Genomic DNA, 20,214 nt, shown 5'->3' with positions numbered 1-20,214 from the left:
GAGTCAATTTTAGCGAGGCTTTCTAAGAGTTTCAGAAGTTGCCAGCATGATAGGGGCCAGGGTTTTCTGTATCATTCAGCAATGAGAAATTGCACCTTCCGGAGGTCTCTTCCAGTGAGGAGGATGGGGCCACCCAGAGGCGGTGCCTGAGGCAGAGACCCGGTCAGGCCTTCTTAGACATTCTTCTCCATTCCCACCAGCATCAAGATTTAATTTAGAAACAGACGCTGCTACTGAAAAGATAACCATCTGCTCAAAATAAATCCACCAGGACATCTTTTAATTTAGGATCCTGCCAACCACAGTTAGGCATCTTGTTCCAGAATCTCACAGACATACAGCCCTTTGTTCCTTCTGGATGTTCTTTTGTTTCAGCTAATCCTGAGGTGCTGTTGCCATCTGGGTGGGTTTCCATTTAAAGCCAATGTCATGTCAAGCTTAGCCTTATCTCAGATTCGCCTTTCCTTGACCAGAGCTCACCTCTTGCTGTCTCTGGCTTAGCCTGGCTCTGGGTAACTGATATTTCCGGGCCTCAAATGGAAATAAGGTGAAAGAAAAGGCTGTGGGCTGCATTTAAAGATAATTTGAACAGAGAGCATGAGCCATTGGCATTATTATTTGTTCCATCAAAGAAGCAGCACTTTCTAAACCTGTTAGGGCTCATCCCCAGGTCTTGGCTAAATTCTTGCAGAATTTAAGTGCCTCTATTAGTCCATGCGACGAGTTGACTCACTGGAAAAGACTCTGATGCTGGGAGGGATTGGGGGTGGGAGGAGAAGGGAACGACAGAGAATGAGATGGCTGGATGGCATCACCGACTCGATGGACATGAGTTTGAGTGAACTCCGGGAGTTGGTGATGGACAGGGAGGCCTGGCGTGCTGTGATTCATGAGGTCGCAAAGAGTCGGACACGACTGAGTGACTGAACTGAACTGATTAGTCCATAGAAGGAACCTCAGTGACCATCTCCTCCACCCTCATTTTACACATGAAGGGTCCCAAAAGGGTCTCATGACTTGCCAAGTTGTTGTGGTTTTATCCACCGTCCACATAATGTTTAAACTCCTCTGCGGCTGTTCAGTCACGAAGTCGTGTCAAACTCTTTTGCTTCCTGATGGACTGTAGCCCGCCAGGCTCTTTTGTCCCTGGGATTTCTGAGGCAAGAATACTGGAGTGGGTTGCCATTTCCTCCTCCAGGGGATCTTCCCCAACCAGAGATGAACCTGTGTCTCCTGCATTGGCAGGGAATTCTTTACCACTGAGCCACCTGGAAAGCCTCATCTTGGCATAAATAAACACACGCTACACTAAACTCCTCGGCTTGGCGTCCGAGGTCCTTTAGGGCCTGATCCCAGTGTTGTTACTGCCCATACCACCCATGAGCATGACATAATGACATTTTTCTGCTGGGGACCGTGTGTCATGTCTAAGCTGGACTCCAGGGAACCCGACTCTCCCCTCCCCCCAGAGCATTCCACCCACTTCACACTCGTGATGTTCTGCTTGGCTAACTCCTCATCCTTCAGGTGCTCCTGTTCAGCATATCATCCAGGGGCCCCCTAGCAGTCAGCGTTGGCTCTTTCTGCTCTCCATTCCCTTTACACCCAGTACTTAATCATTCCTCTCATTTCACCTCATTGTAAAATGGGTTGAATTTTCTGTCTTGCTTTACGTTGTCATGGGCAGGGCCCATGTTTGTGTTGCTCACTATCATATTTCCCAAACATAGCTCAGTGCCTGGAACCGATGTTCCCAAAAGACATCTGGGTGGATGGGCTGATGGATGGCAGACAAGAAGGAAGGGAGAGATCAACTGACACTGCATCACTAATTGAAGAGAAAAAGGTCTGAAGACAATCTCAGGGGTTGGTTCTCATGTGTGCTGAGTGATAGCAGAAACCCAGAATCATTGGATTTATTGAGCGCCTGCTCTTTAGCCTCTGTATGCCCTGGTTTCACCCACAAGCTCCCATTTTATCCATACAACAACCTAATGAGGTCGGAATTTTTAGCCACCCTTTGCCAGTATGGAAACGGGGGCTCAGAGAAGGTGTGGACGGCAGGCTAGTGCCTGGCCACCATGGCCCTGGTCTTCCCACACTCCCCTTCACAGCCAACCCTGTCCCAGAGCGCCCAGGGCTCTGCTCACCACCAACCTGGTCTTTGGCTCTCCCAGTCAGTGCAGTTACACTCATGGTAAAGTGCTGCGCTGCGTGGTGTTACTTTGGCCTCGCTTGCTGCTCTAGCTGGCCAGTATTATTTCTGGCCAATTTATATTTTCCCTTATGTCAGTGAAGGGGGCAGGATTGCTCCAATAAAATTTTATATGTGTTTCCTGCAGACGGGTAGCGCAGTTGACGTATCAAAGGGACCGAGAACTAGGCTCGTCAGCTTGCCCCCAGAGCTCTCAGTCTCATCTGTCCCCACCCTGTACCACCCCGTCTCCTGACACAGTTTCTCTGAGATGGGGAAGACATCCTTCCAGCCACACCCTCCTGGTAAAAACGCCTCAGCCAACGAGCACCAACTGAAGAGCAGTTGATGGCAGTCACAGGAATATTAGCAACACTGAGTTCTCTGCAAATAGCATTTTTCCCAACAGAAGCCAAGACATTTGAAGTCTGGTTTGGCATTCCATCCATAATTACCCTAGTTGTACCCCTCCCCTAAAGAATTCCCAAAGCAATATGCGTGAGAGTGAAACTGCAGCTCAGCTCAGTATTTGCTTAAAACATATATATATGGGTTTCCCTCGTGGCTCGGTGGTAAAGAATTCACCTACCAATGCAGGAGACGTGGTTGGGAAAGATCCCCTGGAGAAGGAAATGGGAACCCACTGCAGTACTCTTGCTGGGAAAATCCAAAGGAGAGAGAGCCTGGCAGGCAGCAGTTCACGGGGTTGCAAAAGAGTCATACATGACTTAGCAACTAAACAACAATGACAATATATACATATAGAGCTGGGGTCACAACCATAACATTTCCTGCCCTCATGTGCGAATGGTTGGATTGTTAGATTTATGCTTAATAGGTGTTCTGAAGAGAAATTGTGATTTGGCGAACTGGCTGTTTCTGCTTCACATTGTGGGACAAAAGAACAGTGATACCACGTGTCTTTGGGAAACTCTGAGGTCTACTTTCCCCATCATCTATCATCTTCGTCCCCAAAGGGGCAATGTGTTTATGCTCGTCCTCCTCCGTGTCCTTTGCAGCAGAGAAGCCCCCATATCTGTAGACTCTCCATGTCGCTCTTATGGCTCCTGACTGTTTGCTGCTGCTGCTGCTGCTGCTGCTACTAAGTCGCTTCAGTCATGTCTGACTCGATGCGACCCCATAGACGGCAGCCCACCAGGCTCCCCCGTCCCTGGGATTCTCCAGGCAAGAACACTGGAGTGGGTTGCCATTTCCTTCTCCAATGCGTGAAAGTGAAGTCACTCAGTCATGTCCAACTCTTAGTGACCCCATGGGCTGCAGCCTACCAGGCTCCTCCATCCATGGGATTTTCCAGGCAAGAGTAGTGGTGTGGGGTGCTGTTGCCTTCTCCGTCCTGAGTGTTTAGGTGAGCAATATTCAGAAATCCATAGTTACAAAGGGATCCAATTAGAAGACATTGTCTTTGTAAAGACAAGGCTTCCCTTGTGGCTCAGCTGGTAAAGAATCCACCTGCAATGTGGGAGACCTGGGTTCGATCCCTGGGTTGGAAAGATCCCCTGGAGAAGGGATATGCTACCAACTTCAGTATTCTCTCCTGGAGAATTCCATGAACTGTATAGTCCATGGGGTCGCAAAGATTTTTGGAGAAGGAAATGGCAACCCACTTCAGTATTCTTGCCTGGAGAATCCCCATGGACAGAGGAGTCTGGCGAGCTACAGTCCTTGGGGTCACAAGGAGTCAGACACAACTGAAGTGACTTGGCACAGTCTTTATAAAGGAGCCTGCCATTACAAAGCCTTTAAATGACAGGCTTTAAAATATGACTTGTATTTCTGGGACTCTAAAAATATGACTTGATATACAGACATTCTGTTTGTTTATAACCATTCGGGAATATGCCCATCACATGCAGCGAGGGGGTCTGTGTTTTGACGTGTGCATTTATTTCTGCTTCCTTGAGGAATGTGTTCCAAAGACAATGATTGAACCTGCTGCTTTTCCAGTATTCTCTGGAGCCAAATGTTGTGCATGTTTTTGAAATGGGAAGAATTACCTCATGTTCCCACTGTTTCAGCATTTAGAGATGGGGAGGATGGCCTTCCACACCTGTCACGTGCCTTTTCTCTGCAGCCATTTGGATTCTCTCTGGAAGCGTGGGCCTCCCTGAACTGAGAGCTCAATGGGGTCAAGGAGCTTAAAGCTGCGGGAGCTGGGAGGTGGGTGCTCTCTGTTTCCGAGGAGGGCTTCGCTCCTTGTCCCAGCTCTGGCTTCAACAAGAATGGACCTGATCCTGACAGAGATGCTGACCATGGCAGCTCCTTGGGAACCATCTATGGCAGTGCCTCCCACACTACACTCTCATGAGGGTTGCTGAAAGTTTGTGGTTCCCTGGACTCCACCCCAGGGATTCTGATTCAGTAGGTGATGTCCCAGCTGCTGGGGCAGGCACCACATTTTGAGAAGCCCTGCCCTAAGAGACAGGGGCCAGGCGGCTAGCATTGAGAAAAGGTTGTGTGAGGTTTCTGCCGAGCACAGGTGGATCTTGACCCTCAATGTCCAGGAGAGGATTGTAGGAAAAGATGAAATTGACCCAGTTAGATGCTACCTCTTTCAGCGTTATTTGGCACTCCACGTGACTGCGATTTTAACTTTCCATACTTACCACTATTTATGTGATTAGGGTTTGGAAGGAAGATGCCCATGGGCCAATTTTCTAGGAACCAGGGAGGTTATGTTACTCCTGGATTACACCAAATACTAGTCATTTTTTAAAAGCGGCTTTATTGAACTATAATTTACATACCGTGATATTCACCCATTGTAGGGGAACAGTTCAAGGATTTCTGGTAAATTTATATTGTGTAGCCATCACCACAGTCTAGTGGGAGACTATTTCCATCTTCCAAAAAAGTTCCCTTAAAATCTGGTGCTTTTTATTGTTTGTGAAATATGTTAATAACATGTTCAAGTACCATCCCAATGAATAGCAATACTTTTTAAACTCTGTACTTTTTCAATATTTTAAACCCAATAAATAGGTCACACGCTGCCTATTTCATTTGTCCTTGGTTAGTCTTTATAGGATTTTCAATATGCTCAGTGGTAAAGAATCCACCTGCTAGTGCCAGAGCTGCGGAAGACCTGGGTTTGATCCCTGGGTCAGGAAGATCCCCTGGAGAATGAAATGGCAACCCACTCCAGAATTCTTGCCTGGGAAATCGCATGGACAAAGGAGCCTTCATGAGCTACAGCCCATGAAGTTACAAAGAGTCAGACATGACTGAGCACACATATACACAGTCTCTATTTGCATGCTGCTTGTCTAAAAAGAAATAATTCAATCAGTGAGTATTATGGCATCTCCAGTGGCAAGCATTGCTTTTCCATCTCTCAAAATAATGTTTCATAAGTGTAGTTCTCATGATTTAAGAGTCCTTCGATGGTTATCTTAATTTCACACTCGTCATGTGCCCAGGTAGTGCCCTAAAAAATGTAAGGATGAATAATACATGGTCCTTGCCTTCAAGGGGCTCAGAATTCTAGGAGATGAGACAAAAGTCCCAGCTAATCAATATCAGTTCAGTCGCTCAGTCATGTCCGACTCTTTGCAACCCCATGGACTGCAGCACGCCAGGCTAATCAATATACTATGATTCTAAAGTGGGTCCCTTATTACAAACTTTAAGTATAAGGTAAACAAATAGTGTTGCATCTTCTCATTTCTGCACCACTTGCCGAGTGAGTTTCTTGCCCCCGAAGTTGGTTTCACTGCCACCAACTTGGTGACAGCTGAACTCTGCCATCCAAACATAGCATCCTTATCAGAGACACAACTTTTTCTGTAGAAGACACTGTGAGCAGAGCATCCCAGTGACAGGATCTGGTTTTCACTGTTTGGACCCCACAGCGATGCATCATCTGATGGTCTGTGTTTCACAGTGAGCGTCACCAATGGACTCAGTCCACACACACACCTCCCTGTACCACATTAGACATTATGGAGCACATTGAAGAAACAGTTTGTTGTCTCTTGGAGAAGACAGGACTTACCCTTACCCATGAAGAATTAAAGCAGGTGTGCAAAGAAGTACATGATAAAGTTCTAAATTAAATGATTCATGCCGAGACATCTAGCACAGACAGTAAATGCAGGGGGGAACTAGGCTTGCTCCCCCGCCCCAAAACAGGACTACTGAACACTTCTTAATCATTAGCAGCAGGAAGAGCCCAAGGGGCCTTCAGAACATTGGGTTAGACAAGATCGATGCTATCATAAGGATGTGACATCAAGTTAAGGCGGACATTCTTGCCTCTCGTATATTTGGACTGGGCTGCCAATTATCTGTATTAACTAAACTTCTCAATTTAAATTAGATGTGTGGAAAATAAATGAACTGGATCATACTGGAAATAGAGAAGACCAGCTGTTCACTGATTCTGTCACTGCATTTAACAGTGCTCACTTTTTGTGACATGGGCACAAAGGGTACCCATTTGTGACAGAAAAACAAGGCACTTGATTTCCTAGGAAAATTATTGACAGTCTTTGGTGTGACTGTGAAATGATGTCACTTGGTAAGAAAAATGGGTATAAAATTGAAAGCAAGAATGCTTTAACCTTAGCAAGTTCTCATTTGCAGTCTTCCCCCTAATTTTCCATACTTCCAAGTTGGTATTCGTTAGTCACTCAGTCATGTCCAACTCTTCGCCACCCCATAGACTGTAGCCCACCAAGCTCCCCTCTCTATGGAATTCTGCAGGCCAGAATACTGGAGTGGGTTTCCATTTCATTCTCCAGGGGATCTTCCCGACCCAGGGACCAAGCCCTGGTCTCCTGCATTGCAGGCAGATTCTTTACATCTGAGTCACCAGGGAAGCCCTTTTGAAGTGGGCAGGATCATACATATCCATTCTCCCCTAAAACGTATTCCAGACATGAGGCACATGGAAGAAGAGTCCTGGCACACCAGCCTCCTGTCTCTTTAGAGGCCATCCTAGTTGAGAGCCATGTGTGTGCCCCACATGCAACTGACGAGACAGTGTGGATGCTCTTCCCTAAGATCTAACGACCTCTGGTTTTGAACATTAGGCTGGTCAGAGAGCAGTGTCAGTCCTTCTTCTCCTCCATGGCCAGCATCAAAGGCAAGCAGTCCAAATGTCAACTACCCTGCAGTGAAAGGTAATAATCATTCTCTCCCCCTTAAATGACGGTCACCTTCCTTTACAGCAGCCTAACACTCTTTGCTTTGTCTCTTTACTAATTTCCACTGGAGCATCTGGGATTCAGAGGCGGGGCTACAAGGGTTGAGAGTTGTGCATGATCCTAGGAACTGACATTTTAGCTTTTTCCTGGCTTAAGGTCCTCATTCATAATTGGCTCTATCAGATCTAATGAGGACTCAGACATCTGCCTGCATGGGACCGGGTGTTCCCCAAGACTGGATGACAACATTAAGGGAGAAAATGGCCTCTGATATTGGCGATCCTTAGCTGAAAATACCACTGCTTCCCCCAGACAAAGCATTTGATTAATGCTTTTTGCAAAGAACCAGGTGCCTTAGTTGTCAAAAAAGGGCCTTTCAAGCTTATGAAATCTACTTTCTTTTGAGACAGAACATCTGCCTGAGGAAGATCTCATCTGTCTTTGCATATCTCTCTCTTCCTTAGGTCATCACTTTCCCTGTGTTGACCACAGGACATTAAAGGAAGTGTCAGTTTTATTATCAGAAAGCATTCCCCTGATGTTCTTTTAGGTGTTGCCCAAAGAGTTGCACCTGGTTTTCCCTCCCACAGTGGAGGTCTGGGAAATGTGAGGATTTCCCTCCCCCCAAGTATAACACCTGGCTACTCACAGCTGGGCCACACCCACCATCAGAAAGCCCCCCTGGGGAGGGGAGAGGAGGATGGAGTGTATTTCACTGGTGCTATCACGAAGATATCTTGATACTTTCTATCAAGAACAGACTAATCCTCCAAAATCAGTCTTGCTCCATACAGTCTCTTTATGTGACCTCCTACAGGACTAAAGAAAGATAAGTTATGGCCCCTTAAAAAAAAAAAAAAATTGTCTCCCCCACCCCCACTAAGCTATATTGAGCTCTCTGTAGTCTCAGTTTATGGTATCAAAATAAACCAAGTGTTTTAGGGGCTAACTGCGCTGTGAAATTAATGTTACGTAGTAACAGCTTGCATATTACTAACTACTCTTGTTTGCAATAGCTTATCTCTGTAATAGATGCATTGTTGTCTCATTATAAAGTAATATATTTACAAGAGACTGGAGGAAAACGATAAAGGGGGGCGGAATCAGAACTATAAAGGGATCAGTACATTGTCTTTATGTTTAAGTGCCATTTTAGTGAAAAGATCAAAGGCCCTGTGTATGTTGGCATAATCCCATCAGCACTCACCATCACACTATTCATAGAAGCACTTTTAGCAACTTGTCCTACCAGTATTTTTTGAGATTCTTCTCAACCAGATGGCAAGCACATTCCTAGCTGCTTTTGGTTAGAAGGATAACCTGTCAGACATTTTCTTCATGTTTTTGATGGTCCCACCTGTTGGAGAAAGAAAAAAAAAGCATAGGTCATCCAAGTCAGATTAGAACTTAGATTCTCATGTGGAACGATTTATATAGAGAAGAGCCCCCAACTTCTTAGTAAATCTCTTGCATCAGGCACTCTTTTGAAAATGCCTTCCTCATCTGGAAAATAATTGGGGTCTGTCATTGTGGCATTCAAGAAGTTAGGGCAGGTGGTTCAGTAAAAGAACACTTGAAGGCAGGGCTCTATGGAGCGTGGAGGGTGAGGGGCTTGGGGGCAATTTAGAGCCCAGTGGGGAAGGGGAGGCGTGTCTAAGGCCCCCTTCCTCTGATGGGAGAGGGTTAAAGAAGGCTGAAAAGAGTAATCACCGTATTTCTCTTGACCCAGCAGATTTGAAGATTCCTCCAGGGGACATGGGAAGGCAACTTACTTCTGAGTCATTCATTCTGGTTTCTGAAATGACTGCTATTTCCTGGTGATGCTGAAGCACAGGGTCTGGGGTTTCAGGCAGCTCTGTGGGCTATGGCCATCTGCTGGGTAGGGGTGCCGATTGGGGATTAACACAAGAGTTCACTGTTTGTGCAGATCTATAAAGACCATGGTATAGAAATGTTACTCAGCCAACCAGCCAACAGTGGGGCATGGAATGTCCTAACAAGGCTTAAAGGCCAAAATAGCATTTGTCCAACTGAGCGTCTTCTCTCTTGAAGATGCTCCTGGCCCTAGAACCTGGCAGAGATGGGAGTTAGCAAGGAGGCTGTGCTAACATGTCCTCTTCTCTCCCCAGAGCCCGCCAAGGCTTCCTCGGACCTGACTGCCTGGTTCAGCCTTTTTGCTGATCTCGACCCACTATCAAATCCTGATGCTGTTGGGAAAACCGATAAAGAACATGAATTGCTCAATGCATGAGTCTGCTGCTTCCATCCGGGAGGGAGCCCACAAGTGGCTCCAGATCAACACACCGGGGGGCTCACAGATGTAGGAAGCGATCAGTATGCTGTTTTAATATTTACGTGCCATTTTAATAAAATGAAAGGGTCAAAGGCCCTGTTTATATTGGTAGAATTATTTACTCTTATTTGGTATAAAGGGTTTCAGTGTGTTCTCTATGTGGACCTGACAGTACCGGATGGTTTAGGAGCTGTGTTTAGGCCCATCGGCTGACAACTCCCTCTGCTGACTGCTGCTTTGTCACTGGGTCGCTACAAGGTCCAAGATCACATCATAAATCTGCTTTGTGTTAGGTTGAAAGATGTCCTCCAGCCTCCGAAGCAGCGGGAGTCTTGGGAGGCTTAAATGCTTCCTTTTGTACCCCTGGCCCATGTCCCTCTTAGAGGGGGGCTGCAGGGAGACTCCCTCTTCCTGCCCAGCCACCTTCCAGCAAGCTGCAGGTGAAGCTCCGGCCAACCAAAGACTCCCCTGACCTTGCCTCCTGGGCCGCGGGTTCTCTCATGGGCAGAGGGGCTGAGCTGGTCAGCGCTGCACAAACTGGTCTGTGGAAACCAGCCATGTCTGCAGATTTCAACTCTCCAGCCCTCTCCTTCGCTGGAATTCAAAAGCATGCATTTCTGGAGCCCTGTGTGATATTAACTGTTTTTTTTTTTTAATTAAATGGAAAAGATATTTGACACACACAGTTAATGAGTCTGTTGGGGCGAAGGGAGGACTGGGGTGGGGATGCTGGGGGGTCAGGGGCTGGAGAGATTGGAAAGGGACAGGTCCCACCTGCATGAAACTGCCAATATGACCCAGACCTCCCCCAGATAACTGCAGTGGAGGCAGCAGGATGGACCCTTGGCTTACAGGGGAGAATAGCAGCTTTGCACGTGGGCACAAAACCATGAATATTTGAAGGACTGACGCTGAAGTTTCAATGCTTTGGCCACCTGATGCAAAGAGTTGACTCACTAGAGAAGACCCTGATGCTGGGAAAGACTGAGGGCAAAAGGAGAAGAGGGTGGCAGAAGAAGAGCTGGTTGGGTAGCATCACGAACTCAATGGACATGAGTTTGAGCAGACTCTGGGAGACAGTGAAAGACAGGGAAGCCTGGCTGCTGCAATCCATGGGGTTGCAGAGTTGGACGCGACTGAACAACAAGCCAAAAGCGACTCAGATAGGCCCACCCCAGTCAGAGACCCCAGGGCTAGGGCCTCGCCTTCCCTCGCGCGTCCCAGGCAATGCGCTGAGTGAGAGCCACACGGGTGCACAGAAGCTAGCCCGCCGCATGCGCGGGCCCGCGTTGGGGTGAAGGTCCGGAGCAGCCCAGCGGCCGTTCTGAGAGCCCAGCTAGGCCGGGAGGCATCCTCAGTCCCGGGGCCGCTTCTCCAAGGGCACCGAGACGCTGGCCTCTCCGCCCCGGGGTGCGCGGCCCCAGCAGCAGCCGCAGCGGAACAGCCTGGAAGACAGCTGCGGGCGGCCACGCCTGCTTGGCTGGGGGAGACGCAGGTAAGACGGCGCCCGGCCCTCGGCGCATGCGCGCGCTGGGCCCCCGCTCTGCTCGTCTCCAAGCCAGACCTCCGTGGCCGGCCATCGCTTTTGCTAGACTCTCATCTCGGACATTCCTCAGCCGGGCATTTGTGGTCTTTGAGGAGATGAATATACTGCCCCTATCCTCACGCACCCACACACACACACGCAGGAAGGCTCGCTGGACCCCTGGACCAGGAGAGCCTCTCTAGGGCTGTGGGTTTGCTGCTCACTGAACCCGGGACGCCCCGTCTCCTTGCCTTCAGCAGCCTTCACGATGCCACCCGCCCCTCAGGAGCCTCCTCAGACCCCATCTCTCCCACTGGGACGGCTCAAAGTTTTCCTTTGAGGAACTGCTGCTCCCCTCTCGCCCTGGCCTCCCATCTTAGAAGACCTGTGCCTGAGTCTACCACCAGGTGTTGCCACCCCACAAGACGACGAAGTCTCATCTCCCTAAGCCGTCTCTTGTCTCCCCAGTAATCGGCCCTCTGGAGTCACCTTGTAAGCACGGGAACTAATGATTGATGAGTGAAGCTGCCCTGTGTGGAGTGTTGGTTGAGGCCTCCTGGTTTCGTCCTGGGTCCCATTTGTTTGCAGCTGTAAGGAGTTAAAGCGGGAGGGCCTGACCACCTCATCCAGGCTAGAGGCCCAGGGAGCTCGGTTGTCCAGGAACCCAAGGGGAGCAGCGGTTCTTTTCTGTTGAATGGATCACTGTAAATACTAACAGGTTGCATTTTTAAAGTTTGATCGGTGGGTGTGAAAGACCTCCGTGGAGTATCTTTCCCACAAGGGAGACCCTTCCCAGGGAACAGCGAGACCATTCACGTTCGGATGCAAACGGCAAGAGGTTTATTCAGATACACAGGTACCTGGGGCGACAAAGTCTCTCTGTGGACTTGCGCGCCTAACGGTTGGAGTGAGGGGTTTTTATAGGAACGGCGGAGGCGGTAAGCGCGGGTACAGAAGCGAGAAGCTTAGTTACTGGGTCTCTATTGGCTGATTTAAAGCGAGGTCCCAATGAGGCGGTCTTTTGGGTGAGGCGGCAGGTTACACAAGCACCTACTTCTGTTCAAAAGATCAACCTGGCAGTAGCTTATTGGTCAGTTTATACATACACGGTAGCTCATTGGCCAGCTTTTGCGCGCACGGGGTTTTTGGGGGGGTTTTACCATTTTTACTCTGATTGGCTCGACTTTTGGCGCCGGCGGGACTTTCTTAGGGAGGAGTCTGTGACTCAGGTTTGTGTGTCGCAATCCCCTCCTCCCGCTAGGGGCTTTTTGAGACCTGGCCCAAGATGGTCAAATTATGGTTCTCTCATTCCCCCATTTCTTTTGTGAATAAGAATGGAATCTTCCATTCGAGGTTTTTAATTTATTCATATTCACCTTGTCTTACCTGGTGATATTGCTGAGTTAGGACCAAGGCTTGCACAACTGACAGCCTGTCTCTAATGAACTGCATTAGTCGGTTGAAAATGCATGGGCCAAATAATAGTATGAGCAAGATAATGATTAGAGGGCCCATGATGGAGGAGAGTAAGGTCGTAAGCCAGGGAGAGCGATTGAACCAGCTTTCAAACCATCCCTGTTCAGTCTCGAATAATTTTTGTCTCTGTTTGAGCCTTTCTCTTAGCTTAGCCATATTGTCTCTCACTAGCCCGGTATGGTCCGCATAGAAGCAGCATTCTTCCTTTAGGGCTGCACAAAGCCCTCCTTCCTGCAAAAATAGGATATCTAACCCTCTCCTGTTTTGCAAAACTACTTCGGAGAGGGAGGTAAGTGACTTTTCTAGAGCGCTTACAGACTCTTCTAATGCTCTGATGTCCGTGTGCATGGCGGCCTGGAGCCGTCCGAACTGACTAGTTTCTATGAGTGCTGCCGTCCCCGTGCCTAATCCTGCCGCTATTCCTCCCACTCCGAGCAGCACGGCCAGGGTGATGGAAACAGGCTCTCTCTTATACCGAAACCTTTTTTCAAAATAGTTATAGACATACTCAGAACTATGGTAAGTTATTCTAGGCCATAACTCAACCAAGACACAGTAGTCAGTGGTTCTGTTAAGCACTGCGGCAGAGACACATGGGGTTAGCCCGGTGCTGCAAGCCCAATAGGTCCCATTAGGGGCTTCTAGGTAGTAGGTGCCTCTGGTTACCTCTTTGGTGATGTTACATAGGGCCTGGTGGGTTTTAGGAACAGTCCCGAGGCAAAGTCCTTTCCCAGATACCTGGGACAAGGTTAGTTTGTGCTGAGTGCCAGAAGCACATCGGCCGGAGACCTGGGTATGATTGGAGTAGTTGCCCCCGACTGCTATACCCTCGTAATAAGGGGGGCTAGACACTAAGCATAGCCAGCACTCTTGGGTCCTGTCAGGGTCAGAGGCGTTAAGGGCGAGGTAGGCTCCCTGTACCAGGTTGAATAATCGAACCCTAGTTTCTGGTGTAGGGGTCTCTGATGGTCCTGACAGAGGTGTCAACTGACTAGGTGAGGGGGTGTTACTTTTGATTCCTGAGCTATTTTTAGGGACTTGGGGGTTTGGAGCTGTCAGGACGGTGTTGGGTCCGACAGCAGCAGTGGGGCCTGGTGTTTTTATGGTTTGGAGGATGGTTATGATACCCCCGTAGAAGGGGCCCCACCAGGTGGGCCCCGCATTGGTCTGAATTCCCCAGCTGAGCCCCGAAGCCCAATGGAGTTTTTTTGCTGTTTCTTGGTTGAACGTTATCTTAACTTGGGCATATTTATCTTTTCCGTCTGGGCCTGGGGAATATGCACCCTCGTCGGGGGCCTTTAGTGCAAACGAAAAGGTAATTCCATCCCTGTTTCCAACGTCCCACTTACGGTTGCCATCATTAGAGGTCACGCAGGACCAAGAACTACACCAATAATGTTGCATGCCCCCGCAAGTTTTCCAGTTTTTCAGGTACCCTGGGCATGCCCAAAACCCGTCGGCCTGCAGAAGTCCCCCAGTCCCATCTATCTGTACAATGTCTTTGAAGTTGAAATACAGATCTGGCCACCAAGTGTTGGGGGGGTGAATCTCGGTGGTTGAGTTGAGTACCTCGCCAGTGAGCCCATCTAGAAGTTTCCAGGTTATTTGTTTTGGGGTATGGGGGTTAGCAGGGGATACAGGTGACAGGGAACTCAAGATTATAAGGATTATAGTTATATAATCTTTGAAAGTCTTATCTTGAGTGGATTTTGAGAGCGTTGAAGCCTCCATCGGGGCGGTCCGTCCGGGCTGTCTTGGCTGGTGTCGGCGGAGCCTGATGACGGGGCACGCTTAACGTGCGAGGAGTGGATCCAAGCAGCGATGCCGTCCACTTTCAGGGCTGTTGGCGTGGTTAAAAGGACTGTATACGGTCCTTTCCACCGGGGTTCTAGGTTTGTGGTCTGATGTCTGCGGACCCAGACGGAATCTCCGATCTGGAATGGGTGTGGAACTACTGGCTTTTTCAGCTGTTCCTGGTAAGCTGCGGCCAACGGTTTCCAAACCTCTCTCTGCACGATCTGGAGTGCCTGTAAATGAGCTTTTAAGGAAGGGTTGTTAGCGTGGTTTGCAATGTGGGGGTCAAGGAGGGTGGCGGCTGGTGGTGGAGCCCCGTATAATATTTCGAACGGTGTCAGACCATGGGACCCTGGGGTGTTTCTGGCCCGATATAGGGCCAGAGGCAGTAGGAACACCCAGTCTCTAGAGCCAGTTGCAAGCGTTAATTTGGACAAAGTCTCCTTGATGGTTCTGTTCATCCGTTCTACCTGTCCTGAACTCTGGGGTCTATAAGCACAATGTAATTTCCAATTGATCCCCAGTAGCTTAGCCACCAGCTGACTTACCTGGGAGACGAAGGCCGGCCCATTGTCTGTCCCCAGCGTTTGGGGCATCCCGTACCTGGGGAAGATCTCTTCCAGCAATTTTTTGGTGACTGTCTTGGCTGTTTCTTGCTTCGTAGGGAAGGCCTCTACCCAACCGGAGAAAGTGTCCACGAATACTAAGAGATATTTGTAACCATATAGTCCTGGTTTTATCTCTGTGAAATCAATTTCCCAATGAGTACCCGGTCGGTGTCCTCGCGCCCGGGCCCCGGCTCCATATTGGACTCTCCCAGCATTGACCTGAGCGCAAGCCCTGCAGTTGTCTGCTATTTGTTGTAGGAGATTGTCTCTTCCTAACAAATAGTGGGTGTTTTCTTCTCTATCCAGGAGGGTCTTTGTTTTTCGGGGGCTGAGGTGGGTCAGTCCATGTAAACGATTTAATAATTCTAAAGTCTGTTTTTTTGGCATTACAGGTTTTTCTTTATAAATCCAGTACCCTTGTGTTGGTTCATAGGAAGCCCCCATTTTTCTCAGTAAGTCCGTATCCTCCTTAGTATACTGGAAGGGGCAGCGCACGGGAGCAGTACCAGCAGTTTTTGAGGTCAGGGGAAGGGTTTGCGAGGCTTTCGGCGATTTACATGAGGCTGCCTCTCGGGCGGCCTGGTCAGCCATTCTGTTACCGCGTGCCTCAGGATTGTCTCCCTTCTGGTGTCCCGGGCAATGGATGATACTGAGTTTTTGGGGAAGGAACAGGGCTTTTAGCAGAGCCAGGATTTCAGCCTTATTTTTAATCTCTTTTCCCTCAGAGGTCAGGAGCCCTCTTCGCCGATAGATTTCTCCGTGGATATGGGCTGTGGCAAACGCATACCGGCTATCCGTATATACGTTAAGCCTCTTACCTGCTGCCATCTGGAGAGCCTTGGTCAGGGCGATAAGCTCGGCCCTTTGGGCGGAGGTTCCTGGCGGTAGAGCCTCTGCCCAGATTACCTCTGTTTCTGTAGTCACGGCCGCTCCTGCTCTTCTTTCCCCATTGTCCATGAAGCTACTGCCATCAGTGTACCAGGTGATATCTGCGTCTGGGAGTGGTCGATCTGACAGGTCTGGCCTGGTTCCGTGGGTTTCCGCGAGGATCTGGTGACAGTCGTGCAGCTCTGGTTCTTCCGGGAGTGGGAGCAGGGTGGCAGGGTTGAGTGCCACGACGGGACCAAAGTGAACTCGGTCCGTGTCCAGAAGCATAGCCTGATAGTGGGTCATTCGGGAGTTGGACAGCCAACGGTCTGGTGGCTGTCTGATAAGGGCTTCAACCGCGTGTGGGGCAAAGATGGTTAAGGGCTGCCCCATGGTCAACTTGTGGGCGTCCTTGATGAGGACCGCAATAGCTGCCACCATGCGCAAACAGGGTGGCCAGCCTGAAGCCACGGGGTCTAGCTTTTTCGAGAGGTAGGCTACAGGGCGTTTCCAGGGTCCTATATCCTGGACTAGGACCCCTTTTGCGTAGCCTTGTCTCTCATCTACAAACAGTCCAAAGGGCTTGGTCAGGTCTGGGAGCCCGAGAGCCGGGGAAGTCAATAGGGCTCTCTTGACATTTTTGAAGGCCACGGAATGTTCCTCCCGCCAGTCAAAGAAGGCTCCTTGTTTTGTAAGGGGGTACAGAGGTGCGACCATCTCGGCAAAGCCTGGTATCCAGAGGCGACAGAACCCTGCAGCCCCCAGGAATTCCCGCAATTGGCGGGGGCTTTTGGGGGCAGGGATGTTCATAATGGTTTGTTTACGAGCTTCTGTCAGCCACCTCTGTCCCTCTTTGATCTGGTATCCCAGATAGGTGACCTGTTGTTGACAGATTTGGGCCTTTTTCGCCGAAGCCCGATATCCTAGAGTCCCCAGGGTTTCAAGGAGGGCAGACGTACCTTCTTTGCAGCTTTTCTCCGTCTTTGCCGCTAACAGAAGATCATCTACGTACTGTAGTAGGATGAGAGCTGGATGTTGGACTCTGAAGTCAGCCAGGTCCCGATGCAGGGCCTCGTCAAAGAGAGTTGGGCTGTTTTTGAACCCTTGTGGGAGTCGGGTCCATGTCAACTGGCCGGATATCCCCTGCTCGGGGTCTCTCCATTCGAAGGCAAAGAGGAGTTGGCTATTTGGGTGCAGTCTTAGGCAAAAGAAGGCATCTTTGAGATCTAGCACCGTATACCAGGTATGTGACGGTGGCAACCCACTTAGCAGATTGTATGGGTTAGGGACTGTGGGGTGAATGTTTTCCACCCTCTTGTTGACTTCCCTCAAGTCCTGGACTGGCCTGTAGTCTCCTGACCCCGGCTTTTTTACAGGGAGGAGAGGGGTGTTCCATGGCGACTGGCAGGAGATCAGAATCCCCTGATCCAAAAGTCTCTTAATGTGCGGCCTAATTCCTTGGTACGCTTCTTGGGACATGGGGTATTGTCTAATCGACACAGGGGAGGCTGTGGCCTTTAGGGGTATTATCAGTGGTGACTGTCGGACGGCTAGCCCCATTCCCCCGGTCTCGGCCCAAGCTAGTGGAAATTTTTGCAGCCAGGGGGTGATGGCAGCAAGGTTTTTGGTCTTGTCGGGTCCTGCTTCCTCGTAAAGTTTGTATTCATCTTCTAACTTTAGGGTCAGGACATGAAGGGGTTGTCCTTGGGGCCCGGTAACATGGGCCCCTGTCTCTTTAAAATGTACTTGTGCCCTTAGTTTTGTAAGGAGGTCTCGGCCCAACAGGGGGTAAGGACAGTCAGGTACGTGCAAAAAGGAATGAGTTACCTCTCCGGTAGCCAGATGTACCTTCCGGTCCGTGGTCCACCGATACCGCTTGCCCCCTGTGGCTCCTTGGACCCAGGCCGACTTGTTGCTCAGAGGTCCCGTCGGGTGAGTCAACACGGAGTGTTGTGCGCCGGTGTCCACCAGGAAGGTGACAGGTTGCCCCCCAACGTCAAGGGTTATCCTAGGCTCAGGGGGGGGCTCCTGGCCCTGACTTTCCTAATCTTCTAGGGTCAAGAGGGACGTCTGGGGCTTTGGTCGGCGGGCCCCCTTTGGTCGCCTTGGGCAGTCCTTGACCCAGTGACCCTTTTCTTTACAGTAGGCACATTGGTCTTTTTCCACTCGGGGCCCCTTCTTGTCTCCCCCTAACTTATCCTGTCGCTGCTCTGATACTACGGTGGCTAGCAATTTGCTGAATTCTTTATTTCTCTTGCGATCTCTCGCATTTTCTCTCTTTTCTGCTTCTTTTCTAAGCCTCTCGTCTCTCTCTTCTGCCTCTCTTTTTAGTCTTTCATCTCTCTCTTCTCGAGTCTCCCTCTTATTGAAAATGCGTTCTGCCTCTTTTACTAAGTCTTGTAAGGAACTTTCTTTGAGGTTGTCTAGCCTCTCAAGTTTCTTTCTAATGTCTGGTGCAGATTGCCAAATAAAGGACATAGAGAGGTTACACCCTGGGTCTTCAGGATCGTAAGGAGTATATATACGATAGGCTTCTTTAAGCCGCTCCAGGAATGCGGAAGGGGACTCCTCAGGACCCTGAATAACCTGTTTTACCTGGGCCAAATTGGTGGGGCGCCTTGCTGCCCCATGGAGACCCGCTATGAGCAACTGGCGATAGAGACGTAGGTGATTCCTACCTTCAGCTGTGGAGAAATCCCAGTCGGGACATTCCAGAGGGAAGGCGGAATTAATCTCGTTAGGCAGTTGCGTGGGACGGCCATTTTCGCCTAGGACGTTTTTTCGAGCTTCCAGGAAGACCTTTTGCCTCTCTTCAGTGGTCAGCAGCGCTTGTAGCAGTTGCTGGCAGTCGTCCCAAGTGGGTTGGTGAGTAACTAGGATGGACTCAATCAAAGAGGTTAACATGGAGGGATCTTTGGAGAAAGGGGGGTTGTTATTCTTCCAGTTGTAAAGGTCGGAAGCAGAAAAGGGCCAGTATTGGGCCTGGCCGTTGGACCCCGTTCGCAGGGGAAGGGCCTGGGAGGTGGAATCCGGAGGTGGCTCTCTGCGGACTCTTAGTCGTCCGGCCACCGGGGACGGTGCTGGCGCGACTGGGGCAGGAGCCGCCGCTGCGGCTTCCCTTGTTGGGGCTGGGTCTCGGTAGGGTGGGGGGTCCTCGGCCAACAGATCTATGAGTAGGTCATCTCCCGGCGGCAACACAGTGGCTGCTGTAGGTTTTTCTTTTTTAACCTTTTCCCGTGGAGACTTAGTTAGGGTGGGATATAGGGACGAGTGGGTAGGCGGTTGGGCCGAAGCAGGGAGGGGGAGAGGTGGAAGGGCAGGGGCCGATGGGGGAAGGGGGCGCTTGGGATTGACGAAGGGCTTGACCCATGGCGGAGGGTCGTAGGCCAGGGCTTCCCAAGTCACGATGTATGCCACTTGGTCGGGATGACCAGGGGGCCCGGGATCCATCACTCTTGCCTTTACCTGGAAAATAGTATCAAGGTCAAAGGTCCCATCCTGTGGCCAGCCCACATTGAAGGAGGGCCACTCGGACGAGCAAAAGGTTGTCCATTTCTTTTTTCGGACTTCTACTGACTGGTTATGGGCGATGTCTTGGACATCTTTCCAATGCTGTAAAGTAAGACTCAGGGGGGTGGTTAGAGATTGACCCATTTTTTCTAGTACGAGTACTCCTGTTATAAGACAAACAAACACGACACAGAGACTAATACACCAAAATCGCACGGCACGGTTTTTGCGCAAAACTGAAAACAAAAGCTCGGATGGAGGCGTAGATGAGGGTCCGGATCCCTCGCCTCCCTGAAGTTTCACGTACCCCTCGGACAAGGGCGGAGCCCCGAAAAGTCCGACTCTGGTCGTGAACTGAGACGGATGAGCACCGAAAAATCGGGCTCCAGTTAGCCTTGGAACGTCTTCCAGGCTTGCGGAGGGAAGTTCGAGCTCGTCAGCTCCTTCCTGACTCCGCCAGATACAGATTGTTTCAGCTGAAACTCAAGTCGCACCACAACAGACACACAGAAAGTACGAAAACATAAAACAGTAAAACATAAAACGCTGGCCAGCTTACCTCCCGACGAGGGGTCGGTGGTCCCTGGGCGAGGGGGGGGTCTCCGGATCCCGGACGAGCCCCCAAATGAAAGACCTCCGTGGAGTATCTTTCCCACAAGGGAGACCCTTCCCAGGGAACAGCGAGACCATTCACGTTCGGATGCAAACGGCAAGAGGTTTATTCAGATACACAGGTACCTGGGGCGACAAAGTCTCTCTGTGGACTTGCGCGCCTAACGGTT

At 50.0% G+C, this 20,214-nt stretch overlaps 2 protein-coding genes across 12 annotated transcripts in view; one reads left to right on the top strand and one right to left on the bottom strand.

Moving 5' to 3' along the window:
- Positions 1-10,315, top strand: part of ICA1 (islet cell autoantigen 1) — a 197,982-nt gene extending 187,667 nt beyond the window's left edge. For 7 of the 11 annotated variants that reach the window (XM_055420481.2, XM_055420483.2, XM_055420486.2 and 4 more), the window contains 2 exons: positions 7,246-7,335; positions 9,489-10,312. In XM_055420481.2, the coding sequence (XP_055276456.1) occupies positions 7,246-7,335; positions 9,489-9,610 (212 nt within the window). In that variant the 3' untranslated portion in view covers positions 9,611-10,312. Of the gene's footprint in view, positions 1-7,245; positions 7,336-9,488 lie in introns of all 11 variants that reach the window. The other 4 variants (XM_088833439.1, XM_088833442.1, XM_088833447.1 and 1 more) reach the window with 3 other exon arrangements.
- A 3,670-nt stretch (positions 10,316-13,985) lies between these two features.
- LOC148778295 (uncharacterized) lies at positions 13,986-19,985 on the bottom strand. Its single transcript, XM_088833419.1, is given in 1 exon segment — positions 13,986-19,985. A coding segment is annotated over 1 exon segment (5,250 nt). The 5' UTR covers positions 19,577-19,985; the 3' UTR covers positions 13,986-14,326.
- Between the last annotated feature and the right edge of the window lie 229 nt (positions 19,986-20,214).

This window comes from Moschus berezovskii, chromosome 3 (genome assembly GCF_049115385.1).
Source record: "Moschus berezovskii isolate FMDL1 chromosome 3, NW_MosBer_1.0, whole genome shotgun sequence".
NCBI classification, from domain to species: domain Eukaryota; kingdom Metazoa; phylum Chordata; class Mammalia; order Artiodactyla; family Moschidae; genus Moschus; species Moschus berezovskii.
This window is presented reverse-complemented; position numbering and strand designations above follow the sequence as displayed.